Genomic DNA, 23,241 nt, shown 5'->3' with positions numbered 1-23,241 from the left:
CCCCCTTGTCCTGGCCTGGCCCATTCCCAGCAGTCCCTCCTCCCACCAATACTGCACCTGCTGCCCCGCCCCGCCTGCCCTAGTGCCCTGGGCCAATACTGGGGGAGGCATGCTGAGCACCCACATCAAGGCCATCCCCCTCATTAGCACCAATGGCCCCCAGGAGAGGGCCCTGTCCCCCACTTCCAAAGCAGGGACTGGGACAGCTGCCTCTCTAGAGCAGGTGCGTGGCGCTCCTGAGTCCCCTGGCTCCTGCCCCACCACGTGTACTTGCTCACACATTCACGCAGAGAAACGCACACATACGCCCCACACCACCTAGAGTGAGGGGGGAGGGGTCAGAGATGGGGGAAGGAGTAGGGGATCACAGCTCATATGATTGTGGGGGGGAGGGAGGGATTCCCAAGTGCCGGGAAGAGGCCAAGCCCCTTCAAGGCCTTTTCTCCACCATGTCCATGGCTGAGAACGGGGATGGGGGGGGCAGGGTGGAGGTGGGGATGGAAGGATGGGGGAGACAGCAGACAGGTCAGGAATTCCACTGGGCCCCTAGGGGTGGTATACCCCCAGAGGAGGGTACGAGAGGGCTTACCCATGGGACTGGAGTAATACAGGAATCAGTACCCCAGGAGAGAGAGAGGATAGAGACAGACAAAGACAGCAGGGGCAGCCCACGAGCCCAAGGGGGGGCAGGGCAGGCACATGCACAGGTGACAGCAGATACCCTTCCAGGCCCTCCACCCCCGTCAGAACACCTGGACAGCAGGGGCAGGACACGCCCTGATGGGCAGCGTAGCTTTGCCTTCCCGTGTGTGTGTGTGTGTGTGTGTGTGTGTGTGTGTGTGTCTGTGTGTGTGTAGGGGGCTGTGGCAGGCTGAGGGTCAGGGTGGGGTGGCAGGTTCCCCACTGCTTAAGACATTTTTGCCCCAATAGTGCAAAGTGCAGGAAGCCCTGGCACCCTCCCCCCTGCCCCTGCCCCATTCCCCATGGCTTCCGGGGGCATCTGTGTCCACCCATCCATCCCTGCCGACATGCAGCCCTGAGCCCAGGGCCCTCTGGTCTGCTCTGTCCCTCCCTGTCCTCCTCCCCCCACCCATGGGAGGGCTACCTCCTCCCTCCCTCTCTCCCCTGTGGAGTGGGCAGTGGGCAATCGCCAAAAGGAAGAGGAGGAGGGCAGCTCACCCAAGTGCAGACCAACAGAGCACTCCTCCCCAGGAGGGTGGGAGGTGGCTCAAGCCAAAGTCCCTGAATTAGAGAAAAGAAGAGGGGAAAGGGGTCCTAGGGGCAGAGGGGCGGCTGGCCTAAAGAGCTTCAAAGAAAAAAGGAGGAGCACCAACCGCCCCCTCCCCTGGGGCCCCAACTAAGTGCCATTTGTCTAGGCACCCCCATTCTGGTGCCTGCCTGCCCAGAGTCTGGGTTAGTGCATTGAGTAGGAGTGGGGAAGGAAGAGGGCAGAGGTTAGAGAGAGCCCAGAAGACAGATGGGGACAGGGTCCTAAGGGGGTGGAGGCTCTGGGAGAAGCTCACGCACACCGCCCCCCACCGCCCCCCCAGGGCAGCAGCATCTGGATTGTAGCTAATACTGCAGGTATGAGGAGGGCAGGAGGGGGAGCCACAGTTTTTCCTGTGTGGGTGCCAAGGTGTGGAAGGGGTGGGGGGGCAGGGAGAGGCCCCTGGGACTGGGCACTTGAAAGGGGGGCTGTGTGGGCAGCAGGGCAGGCTGGTGAGGGGCCGGCTGGCATCCAGCGTGAGAGGTAGATGGAACTCAGCGGGCACGAGTGGCAGAGAGCAGAGGGGGCACTGGGCAGGGGGTGCCAAAGGGGCACAGAGGGAGGGGCAAGGCAAGGAGGGATGGCCAGGACCCTGTTGTGTTAACTCACAGCTCTGATCGGCAGCCCTACCCTCGGGGACCTGGTATGGGGGGCAGTTCTCTCTGATTTGGGGGGAGGAGGGGCAGCTCTCAAAGTGCTTAGGGGTGGGAGGGGGCCAGCCTCGGTTAATAACTTAATATCATCTCTCTCTCTCTCTATCAGTCGCTCACTCTTTTTTTTTCTTTTTCTCTCTGTCTAGTTTTTCTTCATTTATCTTCTCCCCTTGCCTGGTTTCCAAAGTGCAGTTAGAATGACTAATTTTTAACCTCCAGTGGGGGAGGAGCCAAGCCAAGCCTTTCTTTGCACCCAGGCGTCTGGGGAAGCAGAGAGGCCCTTAGCCTGGAGGGGGAACCTCGGTCAAGGAACTGGGCAGGGGGGTGGGGGGGGCTCTCTCTTGTGTGTGTGTAGGGGCTGAGTTGAGGGCATCTTCCCCCACCCCACATTCCTCCATCCCCTACGGTCAAGATGGCTTGTCCCCTCTTAGTTCTCCCTCCCTTCCCCTACCTTCTTAGAGGACGGGGTCCTGGGAACTGTAGGACACGGTCCCCCAGCCTCCCACACTGTCCTTTTCATAGCAAGTTCATGTGTTTGCCCTGTCCCAGGGCTGGAGGTTCTGAGGAGGGACGGGCAGTGCGGGGGGGTGTGTGGGAGCTGAATCTATCCGAGGATGAGAGGAAGGAGAGAAGAGGGGTGGGGGGCCTCCCTCAGCCCCCAGCTCTGCCCCTTCTCTCCAGGCTCCTCCCCACCAGCTCCGCACACCCTCTGGCCGCCTGAGGCTTTAGACTTCCTGATCCTCAAAGACCTCCAGGAAGAGTGGGGGGAACAGTTCGGTGGGGCACTCGACTTTCATGTGGAGGAAGCGGCTGGCGTGGCAGGCCCCGATCATGCGGAGGTCAGTCACCTTCATCAGCAGCTTGGGCCAGAAGTGCGGAATGTTGTGTTTGCGGTGGTTGACGTAGTGCTCGAACGCCAGCAGGTACGCCTCCTGACTCTTCTCGATCTTGTCCACACACAGCAGGCCCGAGCGGTCTGCAGGGGAGGAGGCGCGTGAGGGTGAGTGAGCGAAGGGAGGCGGAGGCAGAGGGGCTCGGGCGGGGAAAGTGAGGGGAACACGGCGCAATGCAGGCACAGGAGCGAGGGCAGGGCTGAGGAGGAGACTGGGGTGCTAGGGGTTTGGAGAGGTAAAGGGACTGAGAGGGGGAAGAGCGGGGGAAACCTGGAGACAGGGCACGACTAGGGGGGCAAAGAGAAGGTTTGGTGGGAAGAGGGGAAGAGGGGCAGAGAGAGGGGACGGAGGACAGAGGAGGGATGGGGGACAGAAGCTACCTGGCAGGTAGGGGAACAAAGGCAAATGTGGGCAACAGAGAGCAGATGGGGGGTGGTGAAGGAAAAAATGGGGTGAAGTTGGGACAAGGAGCAGAGGGGGCATGGGGATGCAACAGACGGGCCTGGACATCAGAACCAAGGAGGGGATGGGTGACAGAGCAGAGGCTGGGGGGCAGAGAATGGGCCTGGTGACAGAGGTAAGCATGGAGGACAGAGAAAGACTGTAGGATTCAGGGAAGAGGAGAGTGACAGGCCCAGGGCCCAGCCAAGCTCTGGGCCCCTGGAAGCTTCCAAGCCCTCCCGGCCAGAAGGCAGGTACCTGTTGACATTAGCAGCACAGCCTGCAGCAGAGCCACTTCCGTATCATCCAGGTTAAAGGCAGAGAGTGACTTGCCCAGTTCAAAGATGGCGTCAGAGACCACGCCCAGGCCGCCATTCTTGAGCTGCTCCCGCTTGACGGCCATCTCCCCGCTCAGCGTCAGGGTGTCACTCTCGGGGTCATAGCGGACAGCCGCCCGCAGAGACATGATCTCCATGCAGCACCCCTTCAGGAGGATGATCTGGTCTTCGCAAGGCAGCTGCGGAGCGGCAGGGCCACAGGAACACTTAGCATGCCCCCCACCCCCAGCATCTCTTGTTGAGTGTCCTCTGGGAGCTGTGAGGTCACCACTGGCCTCAGCCGGGACGGTGTACTCCGAACAGCTAACCCTGCTCTGGGCCACGGGCATGCCCCATGTCATTAAACCTCACAATTATGCCTCTGATTTAGCTCCCGTCATTATCTCCAGCCCCACTGCAGAGGGGGAAAGTGAGGTGCGCAGTTAGGTAGCATGGCCAAGGTCACACAGCCAGTAGGACAGCCGGGGCCCAGAGTTAGTGCTCTTTGAAATGAGAACGTTCAAGCTGCTAGAGCCAGAGTGGCTATGTAGGTGTGGGGTGGAAAGAAGGGCAGGGAGGGGTTGGGGAGACTGGGCACTTGGAACCTCTTAGTTCCTTAGGCACTGGTCAGCCGTGTGTGTGTGTGCGCGCGCGCCCCTGTGCTGAATGTGTATTCACCCGTGTATTGACCAGGAATTGTTCCCTGTCCAGGGAACCTCAGATGAGCACGTGCTGATACCGGGGGACCCAGGGAGCAGCCCCAGGTTCCCCTCCAGTGTGGCACCATGCCTCTTCCCATCTGCCACTCACCTCGGAGAACATGGGCAGTTTTTTGGCAAAGTCCACCACACGGGTGATGGCCGGGGTGATGATCTTGGTAAACTCGCTGAAGGCCTCTAGGTCCACCTTGTCTCCATCCGGCATGGAGACGATGGGTGACTGGCCGATGTCATCCGGCTGAAGGATGAGAAAGGGATCAGCTGGGGCTGCAGCCCCCTTTCAACCTCTCACTGAGGCTCCCTGCCCACCAGGGGGAGCTCCAAGGCAGGTTGGGGAAGTGGGGCTACCAGTACCGGGGGGAGGCTGTGTCCCGGGCCTAAGGCTTCTCTTTCACCTTGGGGCAGAGAACAGATCAGAGCCAGAGCTCCAAGTTGGCTAATAATAACAATGATCATAACAGTAGTAGAAGTAATATCATAATAACAGAAGCTATGGTTATCGAATATTTAATAGCTAGGCAAAAGGCGACTTATTTTATATATCTCATTTAACCTTATGAGGAGGATGTTCTACTTACCACCATTTGACAGATGAGGAAACTGAGGCATAGGGCAGCTGAGTAATAAGCCCAATGTCACACGACTAGTAAGTGATAGAACCAGGATCAGAAAACTTAGGCAGTCTGACTCCTGACCATTATATACACACATATGCTTGGTCTTGGAGCCTGTGCTCTTGCCAGTCTACTGTTCCACCCACTGGCACACTCCCCCAGGAAGCAGATACCAGTTCTCTGCCTTCACTCGCCATATACAACCAACCATCCATCTCTACCCCAGCTGACCATTCACTTAGCACTCAGTTTTGCCTAACACAATGCCTGGTACCCAACAGGTGCCCCCAGATGCTGTTACGTAACGGTCCTCATCCTCTCCTCCCAGTCACTGTGGGCAGGAAAAGGAAGAGAGGTGGCCCCTGCTCTCTGGAAATTCAATGAGGAAGGCCCGGCCCTGTCTTTCTGGAGCCCCCAGTCAGAGGGAACAGGCAGCAAACCACACACAGGAGCATGATTCAGGATCGCCAAGTTGTAGAGAGCATTAGCTTCAGATGGGATTAAACTGAGAAGGCTTCCTGAAGGAGGCAAGACTCTGAGCTCACTCTGCCTCCTGGGCCCTTGACTGCCACCCTCCCGGAGGCCCCCCTCTCCTTACCAGGAATTTCCGCCTCTGCTTCCAGTGGCTGCCCTGGGCATTCGTGCTGCGATGGGCCTCTGTGGCAACATGGATCAGGTCCCACTCTTCGGGAGTGGGCTCTGGTCGCTGCTGCAGGGAGCGGATCATCTCCTCCTTCCGTCGCCGCTCCCGGTTCTGCTCAATCAGCTTGCGCTTGGCCACCCGCTTAGAGTCATCTAGAACCACTGTCAACGGCAGAGAGACACGAAGCCCTTAGCATGGCATCCTCCACGGCCTGCTCCAAAACTACTCTTCCCAATGTACAAGTTGGGAAACTGAAGGCCGGAAAGGTTAAGTGACTTCCCAAATCACCTAGATGTTGGGGGGCACAACTTGTTGTGCCCCTCAAGTTCTGGATCAGGATAATCAGCTGGGACTATGTCAACTCCAATTTGAGCTGATCTGGATGACTATCGTGTCCTGGGCTAAAGGGTGATGACAGCAGTGGTTACTAGAAGACCCTGCTACCCCCGATCCCTAGCAGATCCAAGTTGCCTTCTTTCATCCAGAAGCGGGGTGCCTTCTCTTACAGTCAACAACACTGTACTAGGCTGGGGTACTCAGGACTTCTTTCTGCCCAACAACTCTAAAGCCGTGGTGTGCAGAAGGACAGGTGGGCACTGGGACCCACGTGTAGGGCTCATAGAGGGATCTTCTGTTTCCTCTTCCCCCGGGGGTAAGGGCAGCAGTGACTAAATTCCACCATCAGCCTGACCTGGATTGTCACTCTGCCTTTCTAGGTGCGGGCCCTGAAGATCCCCTGGCAGGAAGCAGTCATATCCGAACTCCCCCACCCGCAGCCGCCTGGCTCAACCTGACCCCCCAACCCCTTACAGTCCATGGCCATGCCCACGGCGATGCACTTCTTGAAGCGACACAGCTGGCACTGGTTGCGGGTGATCTTGTCGATGACACAGCAGCTGTCATATTTGCAGGAGTAGGTGGGATGGAGGTTCTTCTGGATTGTGCGGCGAAAGAAGCCCTGGGGTGGAGGGAGAGGGAGCATGGAGTGATCGGGACCTCCCCTTCTCTCACCGAACCATGCAGTTCACTGGGGCATGGGGGATGAGTGAAGGAAGCTGGCCTCCTCCTGACACCAGCAAGCCCAGGATCCCTTGGCTGGGCCAAAGGACCTTAGAAATATGTACCCTCAGCTCTTAGGCTGCGGAGGGGCAGGGGTGCATGGGTGGTGGTGGTGGCAGGGTTAAGATGAGGACCACAGTACAGAGTCATGAGCCTGGGATGGTGTCAGGTGCTAGGACGCCTGAAGGAAGAGCAGCTCTGGAAACCCAATGGATACCTCATTTTCCATTTTGCTAAACAACTCGGAAAATAAAACTATTCCTCCCTGAAACCGTCCTTATACATGCTGTCTGCTGCTCACACAGGTGGAATTCTTGAAATAGGGGGTGTAAAAAAAAATTCAGGAAAAGGCATTGTGTATGGATACTAGTAGCTTTAAAAGAAACTGTTTAAGTCTAGACATCAGGTTTCATCTTTGCTTTAAAGGAAAAACCTCAAGAATCAAGATGGCAGGGGCACCTGGGTGGCTCAGTGAGTTAAAGCCTCTGCCTTAAGCTCAGGTCATGATCCCAGGGTCCTGGGATCGAGCCCCGCATCAGGCTCTGCTCAGCAAGGAGCCTGCTTCTCCCTCTCTCTCTCTGCCTGCCTCTCTGCCTACTTGTGATCTCTGTCAAATAAATAAATAAAATCTTAAAAAAAAAAAGAATCAAGAGGGCAGGAACAATACCAAGAGCTAATACGTGCTGACCACTCACTATGGGGCACATATAAGCCTCTTTTTTTCTTTTTTTTGGTGCATCATCACATTCGATGCTGTGTCAGCCCCTTGAGGTAGGAACCCATTTTGACACTAGGAATCTGAAGTTTGGAGAGATTAAGCGATCCGCCCAAAGGGGCAGGAGAGCCAGAATGACCCAAGTGAGGTACGGGCCAAAGGTCCAAGCTCACTGATTCTGCAGGGCATTGAAATCATCTAACGCGCTTACGAAAAATACCAACTCCTGGGTCTCACTCTAGACCTGCAGCATCAGACTCTGGGGGGTGGGGCATTTCTGTCTTTCTGGGCTGCTTCTCTGGAACTCAGCTGTCGTGGAGAGTGAGGGTCCTTGCTCTATGTTACCCTGCTTGCATTGCCTCCAGGAACCCTGCTGTGGGACCCTAAATCCCTGGGGCTCTTGGCGAGGTTGATACTGAGAGAGGAACTTGAAGCCTTAATATATTTTTAAATACTTTTGTTTCTTGGAATGTCTTACATTTTCACGAGGTGATGATCCTGGAAAACCCTCACAGGTTAAGATGAACAAAGTGAGACCTAATTAAGGCTCCCCAAGCCCATGACCTTGTCCCGTCTGCCCAGGGGCAGCTGGGCATCCTCTCCTGCTCTGGGCCCCACCATGCCCCCCCAAGCACTGATTCTCCCTCTTCTAGGTGCAGGGCAAGCAACTGGGAACCTGTTTCAAGGCAGAGTCCACAAAGGCTTCACCACGAAAAGTTCTGAATGAGTAGGGTGGGAACGGGGCCCAAGGCTCAGCACTGAACTAGCACTGCCAGTGGCCCCTGAACCACATTTTGAAAAACAATGTTCATTTCTGCATGCCTTTCTCTGGTAGGCTGTGAGCAGCTGGAGGACAGAGTGTGTACTACATCCTTCATACCTGATAAACCAAATGGATGGACGATAGGCGGCATCTACTGAGAGCTTCTGACATGCCTGGCACTGTTTTAAATACTCTATATGAATTAGCTCATTTAACTCTCCCGACAGCTCTCTGAAGTAGGTAGCAGGATTATCCACATTTTATAGATGAAGAAACTGAGGCCCGGAGAAATTAGGTATCTTACGTATGAGTGGCAGAGCAGAGACTGTGAATGAACAAATGGATGAAAGAGAGCAATGGTGGTGCAACAGGTGGGCTTCAGGTGACATGTTTAGAGGGCTGTCCTTGCCGGGTGCGGAGGGCCTTAAGGCGGGTGAGATGGGGGCTTAGGTGGTGGGGGAGGGGCAGGAGCTGGCTGGTCCATACCTTGCAGCCCTCACAAGTGATGCAGCGGTAGTGATAACCGGTTGCCTTGTCCCCACACACGACACACTGCTCGTCTTTGTCCAGGTAACTAGGGATATACCCTGGGAGGGAGGAAGGGAGGCAGGCAGGCAGGCATGGCTTGGGCCCCCAGCAGAGAGGCTTCTACACTTTCTTCATCCCCCAGCTTTTCCTTCCTGGCCCATCCCCTAGCCCAGCCTCCTTGACGGGGTTTTGTGTCCAGGTAGATCCTGGAGACAAATCAGAGGTCACCTTGTCCATCCCCTTCCCTAAGAATATAGAGAATCCCAGTTCTTCCGACTGCCCATTCAAGGATTTTCTCTTGCTGCATCTGAGGGGCGGGGAATGTAGGAGAAGGAGAAGCACATGTCAGCAGCTCATCTCAGGGGAATACAGTTCCTTGGCCCTTTAGCCCAGACCCTGATCTGGGGGCATGGGGTGGGGGTACCTCAGGCAAGGGGGTTAGCGGAGAAGGAAAGAGGCCCTTCTTGACCTGATCCATCTTCAAAGGCTGGGGCATGCCCTTATCACCCCTCTCACCTCCAGACAAGTCCGTCCCAAGCCCTCTAGGAGGTTCTCCCCAAGGGACATAGGAGCTGCTGGTCCACGCCCAGGCCCCAAAAGATCCCAGGGCTGGTTTGATGGGGTTGAGGGCAGGGAAGGAGGGAACACAGCCAGGCTCACCTGACATGCTGGTTTTCAGGGAACATTGGCCGTTCTTTCTTTTTCGCTTTCCATCTGGTGACCTGGCACTGGATGGGGGCAAAGTGGGCAGAATCACAGAGCAGTCTTCGGGCAGCCCCCTTCTCATCCAATAGGTTTACATAATCCCCCAAGCCCGACTCCCTCCATCTTGTGTCCTCATCCTACCTCTACCCCTAGGTCAGCTGACAACACTGACGAGGGTCCAGCTATCTACAAGCTTTGGGGAGAGAGATAAAGGACTTGGCTGGGACACAGGCATGTTCTAGGGCCCAAATGCGCACACACACACGCATGCATTTGAGAACCTTAAACACCCACAATCTACAAGAAATCCACATGGTTAAGCCTTCAATACATGACACTTAATGCAAAAAGAATCTTCAGGACATGCTTAGAGCTATAGAACCTTTAGAGCACACACAGATACCTAACATAAGACCAGTGCATATGAATAACCACACAGCCTTCAAAATAAACCTAAGCAGAGTAAATAAACACCAGAATCTATGTATCCATGAAACTCTCAGGGTATTCTCAAGTGCATTATATGACCCTGAGATAGGCCATGCGTTACACAACCCCCTGGACAGACTCCTACCAATACCACCCCTCCCCCCAGGAAACATGTTGCCTGATTTCCTGGTCATGAATAACCACAATGATTGAAAACATACAGTTCCTAGCCACTAGAGCCCGGAACCTGGAATATGAGAGTAAGAAGACACTTCCGGCGTCACCCTGTTCGTGGCCTCCACTTAGCAGAGCAACAAACGGGAAGTCCACCTGCACCTGGTGAGGCTGCACCTTGGCGTTAGAGCCAGGACAAGCCCTCTGAGCCCCTCCATGCAAGGTGTTAACACCCCTCAGCCACTGAACATATATGTCACCAGCTTCTGTCCATACGTGTTACATAACCTCAGCACACACAGGTTACATAAGCCTCTACATGCGTGCACGGATTGTATAACCTCCCACACCCACCCTGCGTGTGCCATGTTGCAGGGCTCCACCCCCTGGAGCCTGATGCAGCTCCCAACACACTGACACAGTGACCTTGGCCAGGGTCACAGTCCCGGACAAGTCTGCGCTGTGGGACCCCTGGGGATTACCCCTGTCTGATTTCTACAACCACTGGAGACTCAGATCTCCCTCCTGCCACCAGCAGGAGTGGGTATGGGAGAACTCCAAGCCGTCTAGCCACCCCCCCCCCAAAACCTCCCGTTGAGCTGGCGGTTTTCAGCAGTGACGACTCACAGCCTCTGGGTGCAGTTCCAGGGACAGCCACAAGGTGGCGCAGGGACTTGGGGGAGGGGAGGATGATGGGGGAGGGCATGAAGCTCTGGGGACCAGGAACCTGCATTCCTGCTTCTCTCTGAATTAGGAGCAGACTCGCCCAGACTCACAGAAGTCTGGGCAGGGAGGGTGCAGAAGGCTGCAAGTGAGAGCCATGCAGTGACAGGCCAGACCTTTTTCAGAGCCCCCCTGGGTTTGGGGAGGGCTTTGAGGAGGGATACCTGGAGTGCCCTACCCAAGTGCCAGCTTCATCCACTTCCTCCATCCCTCTGGGGACCAAGACTTGAGCCCCAAGGCTTTGCCTGGCCGAGCCTCTGACCTCTTGGCTCAAGATCTGGTCTCCAAGGCAACAGCCACACTCCTCCCCAGAGCACCCCCACCCCCACCCTCTCCCTGGCCATAGGCACAGGCTGTACCCAGCTCTTGGGGCTTCATGCCAACTGGGACAGAGCTCTGTGCCACTTGGGGCTGATGGGGGAAGCAGAGACCCTCTGGGCTCCTCAAGAGCCATGCAGCTCCCAGGTAACGCATCCCTAGTTGTGTGTGCAGGGCTGAGTCCTCCTCCACGTGTGAGTAAACCCTTCAGAGCTGGCATTCACTTCCACTTCCTGGGAGGAGCGCCACGGCAGTGCCCGCTCTTGCTCATGAACAAGGAAGAGCTTGTGGGGCTCCCAAAAGGTTCCGAATATAAGCACAGGCTGGGACCAACAGTCACGGGTGCGTGTGCCCTAAATGTCATGTCCCAGGCACCATAGCTTCTGGACCACACACTGGTCTGGTAGGCAGAGGGGGAAAACGGCAAGACTGCCTGCCTTCCACATGCTCAGGTGAGGGGGGCTGAGGGACGCTGGGAGGGCATGCCAGGTTTCCCAGCACTGTCAAGAGACGAGCCACGTGCCTGCCGCCTGTAATTGGTCTTTGTCACCTCCCCCCTCCGAAACGGACATCTCTCAATCCAAGTGCCTAATTCCCTGCCACATGTGGCCATGACCTCATCTCCTGGGCAAAGGTAGGCGGTTTCATGCCCATCCCTCCAGAGGTGCTCAAAAGGCCCAAGCTCAGCTCTCATTTGCCCAGCCAGGTGATGAGCCAAGTGATGGGCACGTTGTGCCCGGGAATTGGCACAACCCGGCTGCCGGACCCATTACCTGTTCTCCTCTGGGTCTGACCCACACTCCACCTTGCTTGGCTTCTGTTCCATTCACTTCAATTCCATCCAGGATGCCCTCCAGCACGCCAAGAGACTGGGGTGGGCACAACGGCCCCCCCGGCACACCCACAGGCCACCCACCCCCTGCCACCCAGGTCCTAGGGCACAGCACCCATGGTGCCCGCCTCAGCACTTGGCCTTTCACACCATGCCCTGTGCCCCAAGGGGGGCGGGCGGTGAGAGCGGCCAGGGAGTGGCAGGTGGTAGGGCTGAGGGCAAGCTGGGTCCGAGGCGGGACTGGGGGGGGGGTGTCTTGGACTGGGAGAGTAGCTTTAGAGTCTTGTCCTGTCCAGAAGTCCCTGCAAAGACAGGAGAGAGGTGGGGATAAGGCAGAGCCGTGGTGGGAGTGCATAGATAGGATTCCTTTGGTGGCGATAGTTTGGGTTCTTGGGGGCTTCTAACAAGATGGTGGCGGGCATGGACAGCAAGCATGGAGAGGGGATTAGCACAACCCGTCAGATCAACAGGTGCAGCAGGCAAGACTGGAGCCCCCGACCTGGAAAGGTCTGGAGGAAAAGAATGAGGAAATCATGTACCAGGTCATGAATGTCAAGCCTGACATTCAGTCAAGGGTCTGGCCCTTGATAAGTGTCCATTAATCGTTGGCTGTTGTTACTAGCCCTCTAGCAGAGTTTTTTAAAGACGTATTGGTATTATAGGGCAAGAGGGGACCTAAGACGAGCAGTTTCCAGCACACACATGAGGGGTCCCTGAGAAGGAAGGGTGGGGCGTGGGGGCAGCACGCAGGGCTCCAGAATGCCCACCTGAGTGCCATCATGGAGACAGGTGCTATAAACAGTGGGGAGCCGGCCTCCCCCCTGCTGCTGACCAGATTATGGCTTCCCAGTCCCAGCCCTTCTCCCCACCCCAGGGAGGGGGGGAACTCCAGAACTTCCTGTATAAGGTCCCAAATCACACTTCCCAGTCTGAGGGCCAGACTTCCCAGTTGGTTTGGCTGGGCTGCCACCCACCGGGACAGAAAGGGAAAGGGAAAAGGAAACTACCGTGCCACCTGAATGAATAACTGAAGCGGGCATCAGAACCCCAGAGATGAAGATCCAGGCTCGGACAGCTGGATCGCTCATTTCCATTCACACAGCTAGCAAGCTGGTGGCTCAGGGAGTAGACCCTTATGGCCTGTCTCAGAGGCCAGCCTCGGCCCCCTCGCTGCGGTCCAGGATAGTGTTAGCCCGGGCCCACCCTCCCCTCCCCGCTGGCCCTCTGACCACAGGCTACAGACTGGAGGCAGACGGTTGGCACACACTGGCAGGTGTGGGCCTGGGAGAGGGGGACAAAGGGTGATGTTCCCCATACACAGCTTCCATCACGTGGCTGCTGTACCAGAGACCTCGCCCCTGGGCCCCCCGCCCCACCCCCAGGAACTGATAAGGAGCCAGGGTGGGAGCGGAGACAGAGATAAGTCAGGTCATTGGGCAGGGCAGGGCGACAGGACAGGGCCTCTGCACCCAGACGAGCCCCCACCATGAGGAACCCGGCGGGAGTGCAGAAAGGTGGCCCATGGTGCCCCTGCTACCCCCTTAGACCAGGCCTGGGCACCGGGGGCTGGACAAGAGACTGGAGCTGGTGGGGGGGCAACGAGCGGGGAGCCTTAGCCCAGGGAGCCGTCAAGAAAGTAGGTCAAGTTTTTCTTGGCTTGTGAAGAAATTCCTGTTATAAATTTATAATGGCGTAGCCAGCCCTAAGGGGTGGAGGTAGGGGGAGGAGAGGGAGTGGGTGGGGATGCCCAGGGACTGGGCACTGGGGCCTGCCGCTCTTAGCCAGGTCACTGAGGGGTAGGGGCCAGGGAAGCCATGGGGGTTGGGCTGGACAATCGAGAGCTATTTTCTGTTGCCTCTGTTTCCATGTCTATCTGCACCCAGAGAGGCTTCCTTTGGTCCGTCTGTCTGCATCTGAATGTCTCTGTCTCTCTGGGTCTGGGTGTCTCCCTGTCTCCCCCCGGAGGCTGTGCCTCGGTGCTTGGCACACCCTGGCCGCGGTGCTGCCCCCGCCTGTCTCCTGCCCACCTGGCACACTGCCACCACTTGTTTACAGAAGCTGGAAAAATCCACTCGCCAGCCGGAGGCCCAAGTGCCCCCAGGGATGGGAGGAGGCGAGCACAGGAGTGGGCATGCTGAGAGAGGGGCAGCCCTGGGGAGTGGGCCCTGGGGGCAGGCAAAGAGGGCCAGGGTACATGGGCACGGGTATGAGCCACTGGGGGCCGGGCCAGGCAGGGCACACCAGCAGCACCCACATGGCTAGGGCAGCTCCTGCCCCAGGGCCATTGCCCTAGAGGACCCCCTCCTCCTGCACCCTGCCGCTGCCAGTTGCTACAGGGCACACCTGGGGGAGCGCCAACCTAAGCCACCATGTTTATTTTCCCTTCCCCCTCCCGGCCCGTCCTTAACTCCAAATGTGTCTGGGCACTGCCAAGGGCTTGCACATGCCTGCTGGGGGGAGGGGCGCGCTCCCTCTCTGCCCCACCTCTGTGCCCAGCTGAATGGCGCACCGGTGCCCATTGGTGCAACCAGGCTACCCTGACCCCTGGCAATGGGCACAGGAGCCAGGTGCTGCCCTTGTGCTCGGGGCACCCTCACGTGGCACCAAGCAAGAGCCTGGAGACCCCTGGGGACCCTTGGTCTCTAGGGCCATACCTGGGCCTCTGAGGCCACACAGAGCAAGTAGAAGGCCCAGCACCCAGGAAGGTATAGATTCTGTGAGCCTATGTTAGGGGTGGGCAGGCGAAGGGCAGTGGGGGAGGGGGGAAGGTGAGGTAGGGATGCCCACCCCAAAGGGCAGCCTTTCCGCCCACTTCCTGGAGTCCAGCTTACTTCCCCAAGCTCCCTCCTGGTGAATGCCCGCAGGGGTGCAGGCTCAGTCTGAAGGAGGAGAGGTGGAGCTACGGGGTTCTGAAACTAGACTGGACAGCGGGATGGCAAGACCCACCTGTCGGGTGGGCTGGCCACCCACTCCCTCTTTGTCAGATAAGAGCTGTTGGGTGGCAGTATGGGCAAGGTGCCCACAGAGAGAGAAGCATTTCATTAAGCTTAAGTGCTTCTGCGACTGGGCGGGGGGAGGACAGAGACAAGAAGCCAATGCGGCATCCGTGGGCACTATGCCAGGTTCCCACTGCTGGACTGCCCCACTCCGCTGTCCTGCAGGCCCAAGGGGACTTTCGGCCCCCAGAATCTAGCCCCAAATTCTACACACACTACTCTGAGTGTCTGCTCTTGGCTTTTGGCCCCATCTGTCTGGGGCCCCTGGACTTTGTCCTTAATGCTCTAAAGAAAGCCCAGCCCACCTCCTTGCCAACCACAGAGGAAAAGACATACACTTAGAGAGGGGGCCCGAGAAAAGTGGAGGAAGAAGAGGAGGAGGAGAGGGGCAAAAGGGATGGTGGAGGAAGAGGGGGAGAAAGATGAGGAGGGGCAAGAACAAAGAGATGGGCAGGGATGGGGGGGTAGAGCTGGGATGACAATGAAGTAGAGGAAAAGGCAGCCAGGAGATGGGGGATGGGGGACAGAAGGGGTGAGGTAGGGAGGAGAGACAAATGAAGGAGAGGGGAGACAAAGAGAGAAAGGTAACAAAGAAAGATGGGTGGGGGGGTGCCTCACGCCCCGCCCCGCCTAAGTCCCACCCCATGGAGGCTGGGGGAGGGGGAGCAGAAATGGTTTCCACGGTGACAGCTGGTTCTTGGTGGCCTGGCATGTGGGCTATTAATAGTGCTGTGGGTAGGTTCACGCCTCCCTTTCCCCTTCCCCTTTGCTTGATGCTAGGGTGGGGGGGGGAATACCCCCCCCCATAACCTGGCTATAAGGCCCTGGCTCCACACCACGGGCACCAACAAGGGTGATGCTGGGGGGCCCGGGTGTACACTGTAGCCCAAATATACACAGGGGCACATACATGCAAACAGGCATCTGTGTGCACACTGGCACCGGGGCCCACGTGTGCTCCCACGGGTGGCCGCAAACACCAACAGCTCCTGGGAGCCTGGTGAGAGTGAAGGCTACAGCACAACACCGGCCTCGAGGGGTAGGTCCCCTGCTCTAGGCCAGGACCTCCTTCTCCTTTCCCAGGTCACCCCATTCTATTCTCAGGTAGGAACTGAGTAGGACGGCCCCACCCAACTCACTGTTATCCTGGTGCCAGTAAAGAAGGGAGTGAAGGCGGGAAGGAAGGTACTATTTGGCAGGTATGAGATGGCAGAGGAATACACAGACGCAGCACCAGCTTGGCAAGCAGGAGGGAGAAGAGGGAGGCAGCACTGCTTGGTGGGCTCTCACAGGGCCCCCAGCGAGATGGGATTCTGGAGCTTAAGAGCAGTGACCTTAGGTCTGATCTCCTGGCTCACCAAGGGGCCTTGGAGGCTAGAGGACGGGAGATGGGGGTGGGGGATATGACAAGGGGGCGAATGGTTACTTAAACAAAAGATCCTCTCCCCCCAAAGAATATAACAGGAAACTCTCCCCTGCAGATCAGAGACAGAAAGACATAAACAGCAGCCTTGACTTGGGCCAGATGCCCAGTATTAACATCAAAGACTGGAAAGACTGTGCATCCCACCCCCCCAACCCCATAACCTTAACCACCTGCTGCTCTCCTCTCCCTCTTCCCATCCCAGGCCAGCTCCAGTCACCATCAAGGTGGGTGTCCAGGTCCAAAGGTCAGCTCCATCCCCCACGCCCACACCCACACTCAAGAGCTCAGCCCCTTCCTTGCCAACCCACAGAACTTCTTGCTTCTGTCCCAGTTCCCCTCAGGAACGGAAGGAGGAGATCCAAGTAGCCAAGAAGGCAGCTAGGGGCACCCCCAAGCTGGGCATGGCCCATTTTCCCCACCCTTCCCCCAGCAGCCACCCCGGGCAGGGTAATCGGAGCTGGGAGCTAGGGCAGCTGAACGCTGGAGGCATGAATGTCACGGGGCCAAGGCACTCACTGCAGATGGCACCATGGGCACAGGGCTTGGGGTCCTCCCTTCCCTGCTCCCTTCTTCCCAGGAGACCAGAGAAAGGAGTTGTCTGCAAGCCCTGGGGAGCATTGTGGAGGAGGGAAGGGAATGGTAGAGGCAAAAAGAAAGGCAGGGATGTTTCTCCCAGGCACCCCAGGGACGCGGGAGTTAGCCCCCACCCAAGCCGAACTGGCAGAGGCAGAGAGAGGGGGCGGGGAGAAGGAGAGAGAGGGAGGGAGAGTGGAAGAGGGAGAGAGGGAGAGAGGGAGGGAGGGAGTGGGAGGGAGGAAGGGAGAGGGGGAGAGAGACAGCGCGCGAGTGCTAGAGAAGAGGGAGAGGGGGAGGGAGGGAATGGGGAGAGAGAGATTGAAAATTGTGTGTGTGTGAGAGAGAGAGAGAGAGTACGTGTGCGCGCGCGAAAGAGACAGCAGGCGAGGGCGAGAGAGAGCGCGAGGGAGCGCGCCCGCGCGCGCGCGCTCGAGCAAGTAAATGCAGCTGAGTCTCCGGCACACACACGGACACGTGCAGACACACACACTCACCCCGCATGCGCAGAGCCGCTGGCTCCCGGTGCCAGGTTCCAGCAGATATTCAGAGCCCTCCCCAGCCCACACATGCATAAAACACGCACACATGGATGCGCGCACAACACACCCACTCACTGATGTGTACAAAAATGCCGATAGCCACCAATAGCCGATAGCCTTGCTCCGCGTTCCCTATCCCCCGCCCACGCGCCTGGGTAAAAGAGAAAATGAAACAGCTCAGAAACAGACTCTGGGAGTCAAGATCTTGTCTCTTCCTTAGAAGAGGAAGACAGGAGGAAGAAGGGGAGGTGGGCTGGGGCTGCTCTTTGCCACTGCTGGGGGTGAGGCTGTGCCTTTGCCCCTAACTTTAACCCCAGGCCCTAGTCCCCAGACTAAGGGCTCATCCTCAAAGCAGGGGAGCAACCATAGCATTTCCTGGACACCAGAAAGTTCCACCTTGCTTTCCTTGTCTACCCAGAGGGCTTCTGACCCCTCCCTCTGGACCACCTCACACAAAGGCATACAAGGAGGTCCCCTTTGTTACCCCAACCTTGGCCTGCCAGGGAGAAGAGCAGGCAACTCTGAATGCCTGAAAATCATATTGCAACCCCCCCCTCCCCGCCCCAGACATCAGCACACACCAGCCCCAGACGCCTCTGAGAGAGATTGGGAACGGTCTCTGGTTCCAGGGGGACATGTGGATCCCCACCCTGGAGCATGCCAGGCCCTGGAAGAACAGGAGGATCCACAGGCATTGCTTATCAAGCCTGGCTGAGACCCGGATTGAACACACGTGTCAGGCCACATTATGTTATTTACTCTCAACTCAGAGTGAGGTGGGCATCACTGTCTCCAGATGAGGAAAACCCAGGCCAAAATCAGCAACCAGTGAATGGCAAAAACCCAGTCTCCAGCTCCCAGCCAGTGCTCTTTCCACTATAGGCATGCTTGCCTCCCTCCCCAAGAGGCACAATTCCCCTTTGCAACCGTGAGAACTCGAGTTAAGACTAGCTTCCCACTCCCAAGGCTCCCCAGTGGCCCACCACAGGCCATCCCTCCACTGTCCTTGCTGCACCTTGAAGGGGAGGGGCTGAAGAAAAGGGATTTGGGGGAGAGAGGAGTCTTACCACCAGACTCACAGGGTTAGAGAGGCAACCCAGGAGAGACCCTGGCCCTCAAGGTGCCACACCCACCCATTGGTCCTTACTCAGTGCCCTTCACACCGCCACTCCCCCTCAGTGCAGGGATGGGTAATTTGTTATCGGCCACGACTAGGTCCTGGGTGACCGACTGATGGTAGACGTCTGGGATGCTGGGTCCCTGGCAGACAGGTAGGGTGCTGTACTCTACATGGCAAGAGGAAGGAGGGTTCCAGGTTGCAAAAACTTGTAGGGAGAGGGATGTGACAGGAAGGGTGAGGAGGCTGGAGATTAGGGACCCACTGTCTTCCCCAACCCCCATCCCATTCCTGGGACATCTGGAGATCCAATTCTCCGCCCAGCTTCTCCAAGAAATCCAGGGGACCCCAGGCCCACAGGCTTCCTCCGTGTAACAGCTAACACATTCGGTGCTTCTTATGCAGGAAGCACTTGTAAAAGCAGTTTATAGATTCTAACTCCTCTAATCCTAAAAAAACTGAATGAGATATTCTCATCCTCAATTTATTGATAAGGCAAGGGAGAGGTTAAATCGATTGCCCAGTGTTATACAAGCAGCAAGTGGCAGAGCTGGGATTCAAACCCAGGCACTACAGCTCAAAAAAAAAAAAAAAAAAATCCCTCCTCTTAACTATGAGAGTGTATTATCTGCTAAAAGAATCATTCTGCTAAAAGAATCATACCTTGTTCTTTGACCTAGCTATGTATGCCCTGTGACTGAGCCCCAATTTCCCCTCTGTAGCAGCCTATGTATTATCTAGGGTAGAATCAGTACCAAATACCTCCTCATCCAAACAAGTCATGGCTAGCGGGGAGCATGAGGAATGCTGGATGCCCCCCTGGGCTCTGTGCCCCCTGCCCCACTACCCCCTGCTCAAATTCCCACTCTGGGCTGGAGCCTACATTCAGGAGACAGGGCCTCACTCAGCCTCCCACATAATCTGGGCAGCTGTACCTCTAGAACCCAGCTCTGGAGGCTTGGGCAGAGGGCACAGCTGTTGGGCATCTCTGAGGTGGACCTCAGCTGCCAGGGGTGTGGAGAAAGGCCATTGTGAGTCCTGCCGCTGACCCTGCTCAGTGGCGCCCTGCCAACTCCCGCTACTGCCCATGGGGGCGACTATTTTCCAGTGGGTCAGCGTGGTGGGGAGGCTCCTTGCGGGCTTGCTTAGGAGCTAGCTGGCTGTAGCCTGCAGACCCGGGGCTTCTACCCAGCTGGTGTGCACCCCAAGAGGTCAGCATGAGCGGTCGCCTGACACCCCCCCCACGTCCCTTCCCCGTTCTCGGCCCCCAAAACTTGCTGCTGCAGCTGAGCAGATGTCCTAAGCAGCCAGCTGAGCCCCCCACCCCTCCCACCCCAACCTCTTGTTGACCCCAGAGGCAGGGCAGGCAGACCAAGGGGCGGGGTGTGAGTATTAACAACTGGAAAAGTATGAAGCTCATCACTGCCAGTTCCCAGCTCTGAGAAAGGAGGCTGTGGCAGAGACTGGAGACAAGAGCAGGGGTAGACAGGGGCAGCGGCCCCGAGGGAGAGTTCCAGACTGTCAGAGAAACGAGGAGAGAGACAATCAGACACAGCAAGACAGAGCAAAAGGGAGACAGCGTTAGAGAGAAATTCCAAGTCAAAAATACACATCACTCACCCAGACACTCACCAGCATACGGCTTCCTAAGGAAGGCTTCCAAGTTTAGACAGGAGGGCAGAGGTGGGAAAAGGGGCCAGACTCATGGTGGGAGGCAGGAACTCCTCTGGGAGGGGGCAAGTCAATGGCCCGCGGGAAAGGCTCAGAAAAAAACGACTCTGGCAGGAGCACCTAGATCCCGCGTTTGCTTTCAAGGTGGCTAGAGGGGCCCCTCCCTAGAAGCTGGCTCTCCCCAACTCCCCACCCCCACCCCCCAGCAGCTAGGATAATCTCAGCTGCTGGAAGTCACTGGACATTGCTTCAGCCCCATGACTCGGCCCTCTGGAACCCCCCTGCCCCTGCTCTCTTTGCTCTTGTTTCTCTGTCCCTCCAAAAAAAAAAAAGAAAGAAAGAAAGAAAAAGAAGGCTGAGCCTAGAGGAAGACAGGAGGAAGCTTGAGAGAAAAAAATCTACAACTGTGTGTGCATCTAGGGGTGCGCCTGACTGTACAGCCACAGTGTGCACATCTGGGGATGTCTGGACACAGCTGTTGGCGTGGACCTGTGACTGCATGGACCTGAGCCTTGTGAATGCCTTCTGTACCTGAGTCCCTGGGACTGTGTGCAAATGAGTACACCTGTGTCTGGAGTTCACAGTCAATCAATTAACATTTACAGGGCACTTCCTGTGCTAGGCTCTGGGTGGGATCCAGAGCTCTTGGAGTGATTCTCCCAGGTCTCAAGGAGCTCACCATCAAGGAGGGGGGCGGGGGATGACAAGCCGATAGAGCCTGAGAGACTGAGAATATTATCATGAATGCATGTTTTGCACCACTATGCAGGAAAGTCTTTTCACAGAGATGAATTTGATTTTCCTCAGAGTAGAGATTTTGTTGTACATAGAACCTTGGAGATCCACAGTATGAGTCCAGGAAAATACTTGTTGCTAAGTTGTGTATACATGTGTTGATGTGTAACTGCGTTTGCGTTTGACTGAGTGACAGTCACTGTCAAGGCAGGCGATGATGCCTGTGTGACTGCGCTCATGTTAGCACGTGTGTGCCTGTGAGTGACAGGGTCTTTTGTAATGTGCGACTGTGTGCAATTGCTCTGTGTTCATGCATGCGTTCGATAGTGACTTTTTCTGTGTGGGTGACAGCGACTCCTCCTTGCCCGTGTGTGACAGCATCTCCGTGTGACCCTGTGCGTGGGTATGTGCATGGATTGGTCTCCTCGCTCTTGGTCTCCCGTGGGTGTGTCCCACCCCTTTGAGCTCCCCGGTGCAGCGGCAGCCTGCCTCTTCCCTTGTCCCCATGTGGGTGTGTCCAGCAGCTCCTGTCCTTGAGTCTGCCTGGGTGTCCCTGGGTGTGCATGGATGTGGCTTTATGTGTGGGAATATCTCTGTCTGCATGTCACATTTGCCTCCCCTCCCTCATCGGGGACAACAGCCCCCTTCATCTCTTCCCCTTCCTGGGGCCAGAGCCAGCATTGAGGGGCAGGCTCCTATCCCACCAGCTTTCCTTCTGCGACCTCCACCCCTGTAAATGGTGGCCCTCTCCATTGGCCTTATCATCCCTGCCCCCTGCCGCAGGCCTTTCTTTCACACCGGACAAGGGAGGGCCCCAGGCACTGAAGGGGCACCAGAGACACGTTGCAAAGGGAGGGAAACAAGGGGGGGCACACCACACAGGTCCCTTCCTCCCTCTCTTCCCCAACCGCACCAGCTTGCAACTCTCTCGATCATCTAGGGACCCTCACATACACTCCCCGCTACACACACACACACTCCCTCCCCTCCAAGCCGCGTTTTTTGCAATTAGGAGTGTTGCAACCAGAGAGCCATGCTCAATTGGGGAGGCGGGTGGAATGGTGGGGGGAGACTTCCCTCTCCCCGGGCCAGTGCAAGCCCACCCCCCACCCCACTCATACAACCCTCCGCAGCTGGAGGCGGCTTTGCAAAGGCCACTCGGCCTCGGCCTCTGCCTCTGCCTCGGAGGCTAGGGGTGGGGGGTGGGGGGGGCAGGCCTCCGGCGCACCGTAAACAAACCGCGGCGGGCGGGGGAGCTCCGGCGGCCGGCAGCGGGGCCCGGGAGTGCGCAGCAGACGGGCCGGACAGAGGCCGGGCGGGCCCTCGAGGGGGAGGCCTGGACGCCATCTCTGCCGGCGAACCCCGGGGCCCACCGACCTCCTAGCAACACCTCCCTTCCCCAGGGCGTAAGTTGCGAGCTCCCGGACTGTGACAGGGTGACCGGGGAGCCGGGGAAAGCCAAGGCTGGCAGCGGGTACCCCCGGGCGCCCCCCAGCCCGCCAGGGAGCTGGACCTAGAGCCCCACGGCTTTGCATAATCAATCGCGAGGCATTTGCATATTAATGCCCCCTCGCTCCCTCCCCCTTACCTCGGCGTGGCGCGCTGGACAGGGCTGGGCAGTGACGCGGGGTCTCAGCGCCCCGTGTCGGGGGCGTCCATGGGGGGCCGGTGGGGCCCGGGCCGCCCGCCTCCAGCGCCCGGGTGTGAGTGCGAGTGAGCGCGGGGGGGGCGGGGGGCGAGTGTGGCGGCCCCGCGGCTCCTCCGGCAGAGGCGGCGGCCGCTCTTGGCTCCTCCCTCCCCCGCCCCGCTCCGGCTGGGGCTCGGGCTCGGCGCGCCCGGCCGGCTCGCGGCTGCTCCCTGCAGGCCGCCTCGCCGCCGCCGCCGCCGGCCCCCGCCCCCCGTCCCCCGCCCCCCGCCCCCCGCCGCGCCCCGGGACCCCTGCCAGCCGCCCGGCCGCCCCTCGGCCGCCGCTGCCCCCGCCCCGCTCGCGCTCGCCCGCCCCACTCCAGGCGCCGCCGGCAGGAGGGGTGCTCGGTGACATATTTTAAAAAGATAGCTTTGGCTTGCTGGAAGAATTGGAGGTTTTTGGGTTTGCACCATGGGGATGGAGAAGGGAGTATCAACGGGCCGTCTCCGCCTTATAAGTCGGCGAGGAAGTCTAAATACCAAACCCTAAGGAGCTTTAGCATTTGTTTCTGAGTTCGGGGCCCTTCTTCGCCACTAACTCACTGTGTGACCTTGAGCAAATCACCACCGCTCTCGGGAACAGAGCTTCCTCAACCTTAAAATGTGAGGGTTGGGCAAGTGACCTCTGGGGTCCTTTTTACCTCAATCATCCCACGTTTTTAATCCCTTTGGAAGGTTTACTCCCTTTACCTCCCTTCCCCT

The 23,241-nt window shown here is 57.7% G+C and overlaps 2 protein-coding genes across 2 annotated transcripts in view; one reads left to right on the top strand and one right to left on the bottom strand.

The window, feature by feature from the left end:
* Nucleotides 1-2,054: 2,054 nt before the first annotated feature.
* On the bottom strand, nucleotides 2,055-22,654 carry THRA (thyroid hormone receptor alpha). The gene is made up of 9 exons (XM_080825932.1): nucleotides 22,442-22,654; nucleotides 11,735-12,095; nucleotides 9,273-9,340; nucleotides 8,571-8,671; nucleotides 6,358-6,505; nucleotides 5,503-5,708; nucleotides 4,382-4,528; nucleotides 3,513-3,771; nucleotides 2,055-2,896 (listed from the first exon to the last, which is right to left on the bottom strand). The coding sequence occupies exons 2-9, from the start codon at nucleotides 11,785-11,787 to the stop codon at nucleotides 2,646-2,648; spliced, it is 1,233 nt and encodes a 410-aa protein (XP_080682058.1). The 5' UTR covers nucleotides 11,788-12,095; nucleotides 22,442-22,654; the 3' UTR covers nucleotides 2,055-2,645.
* MED24 (mediator complex subunit 24) overlaps nucleotides 22,094-23,241 on the top strand; it is a 33,811-nt gene continuing 32,663 nt past the window's right edge. Inside the window, exon 1 of the mRNA XM_080825928.1 lies at nucleotides 22,094-22,259. The gene's annotated coding sequence lies outside the window, so the exon portion shown is untranslated. The remainder of the gene's footprint in view (nucleotides 22,260-23,241) is intronic.

This window comes from Martes martes, assembly GCF_963455335.1.
Source record: "Martes martes genome assembly, chromosome: 16".
In the NCBI taxonomy this organism is placed as follows: domain Eukaryota; kingdom Metazoa; phylum Chordata; class Mammalia; order Carnivora; family Mustelidae; genus Martes; species Martes martes.
Note: the sequence above shows the minus strand (reverse complement) of the source record. Positions and strands in the feature narration are given on the sequence as shown.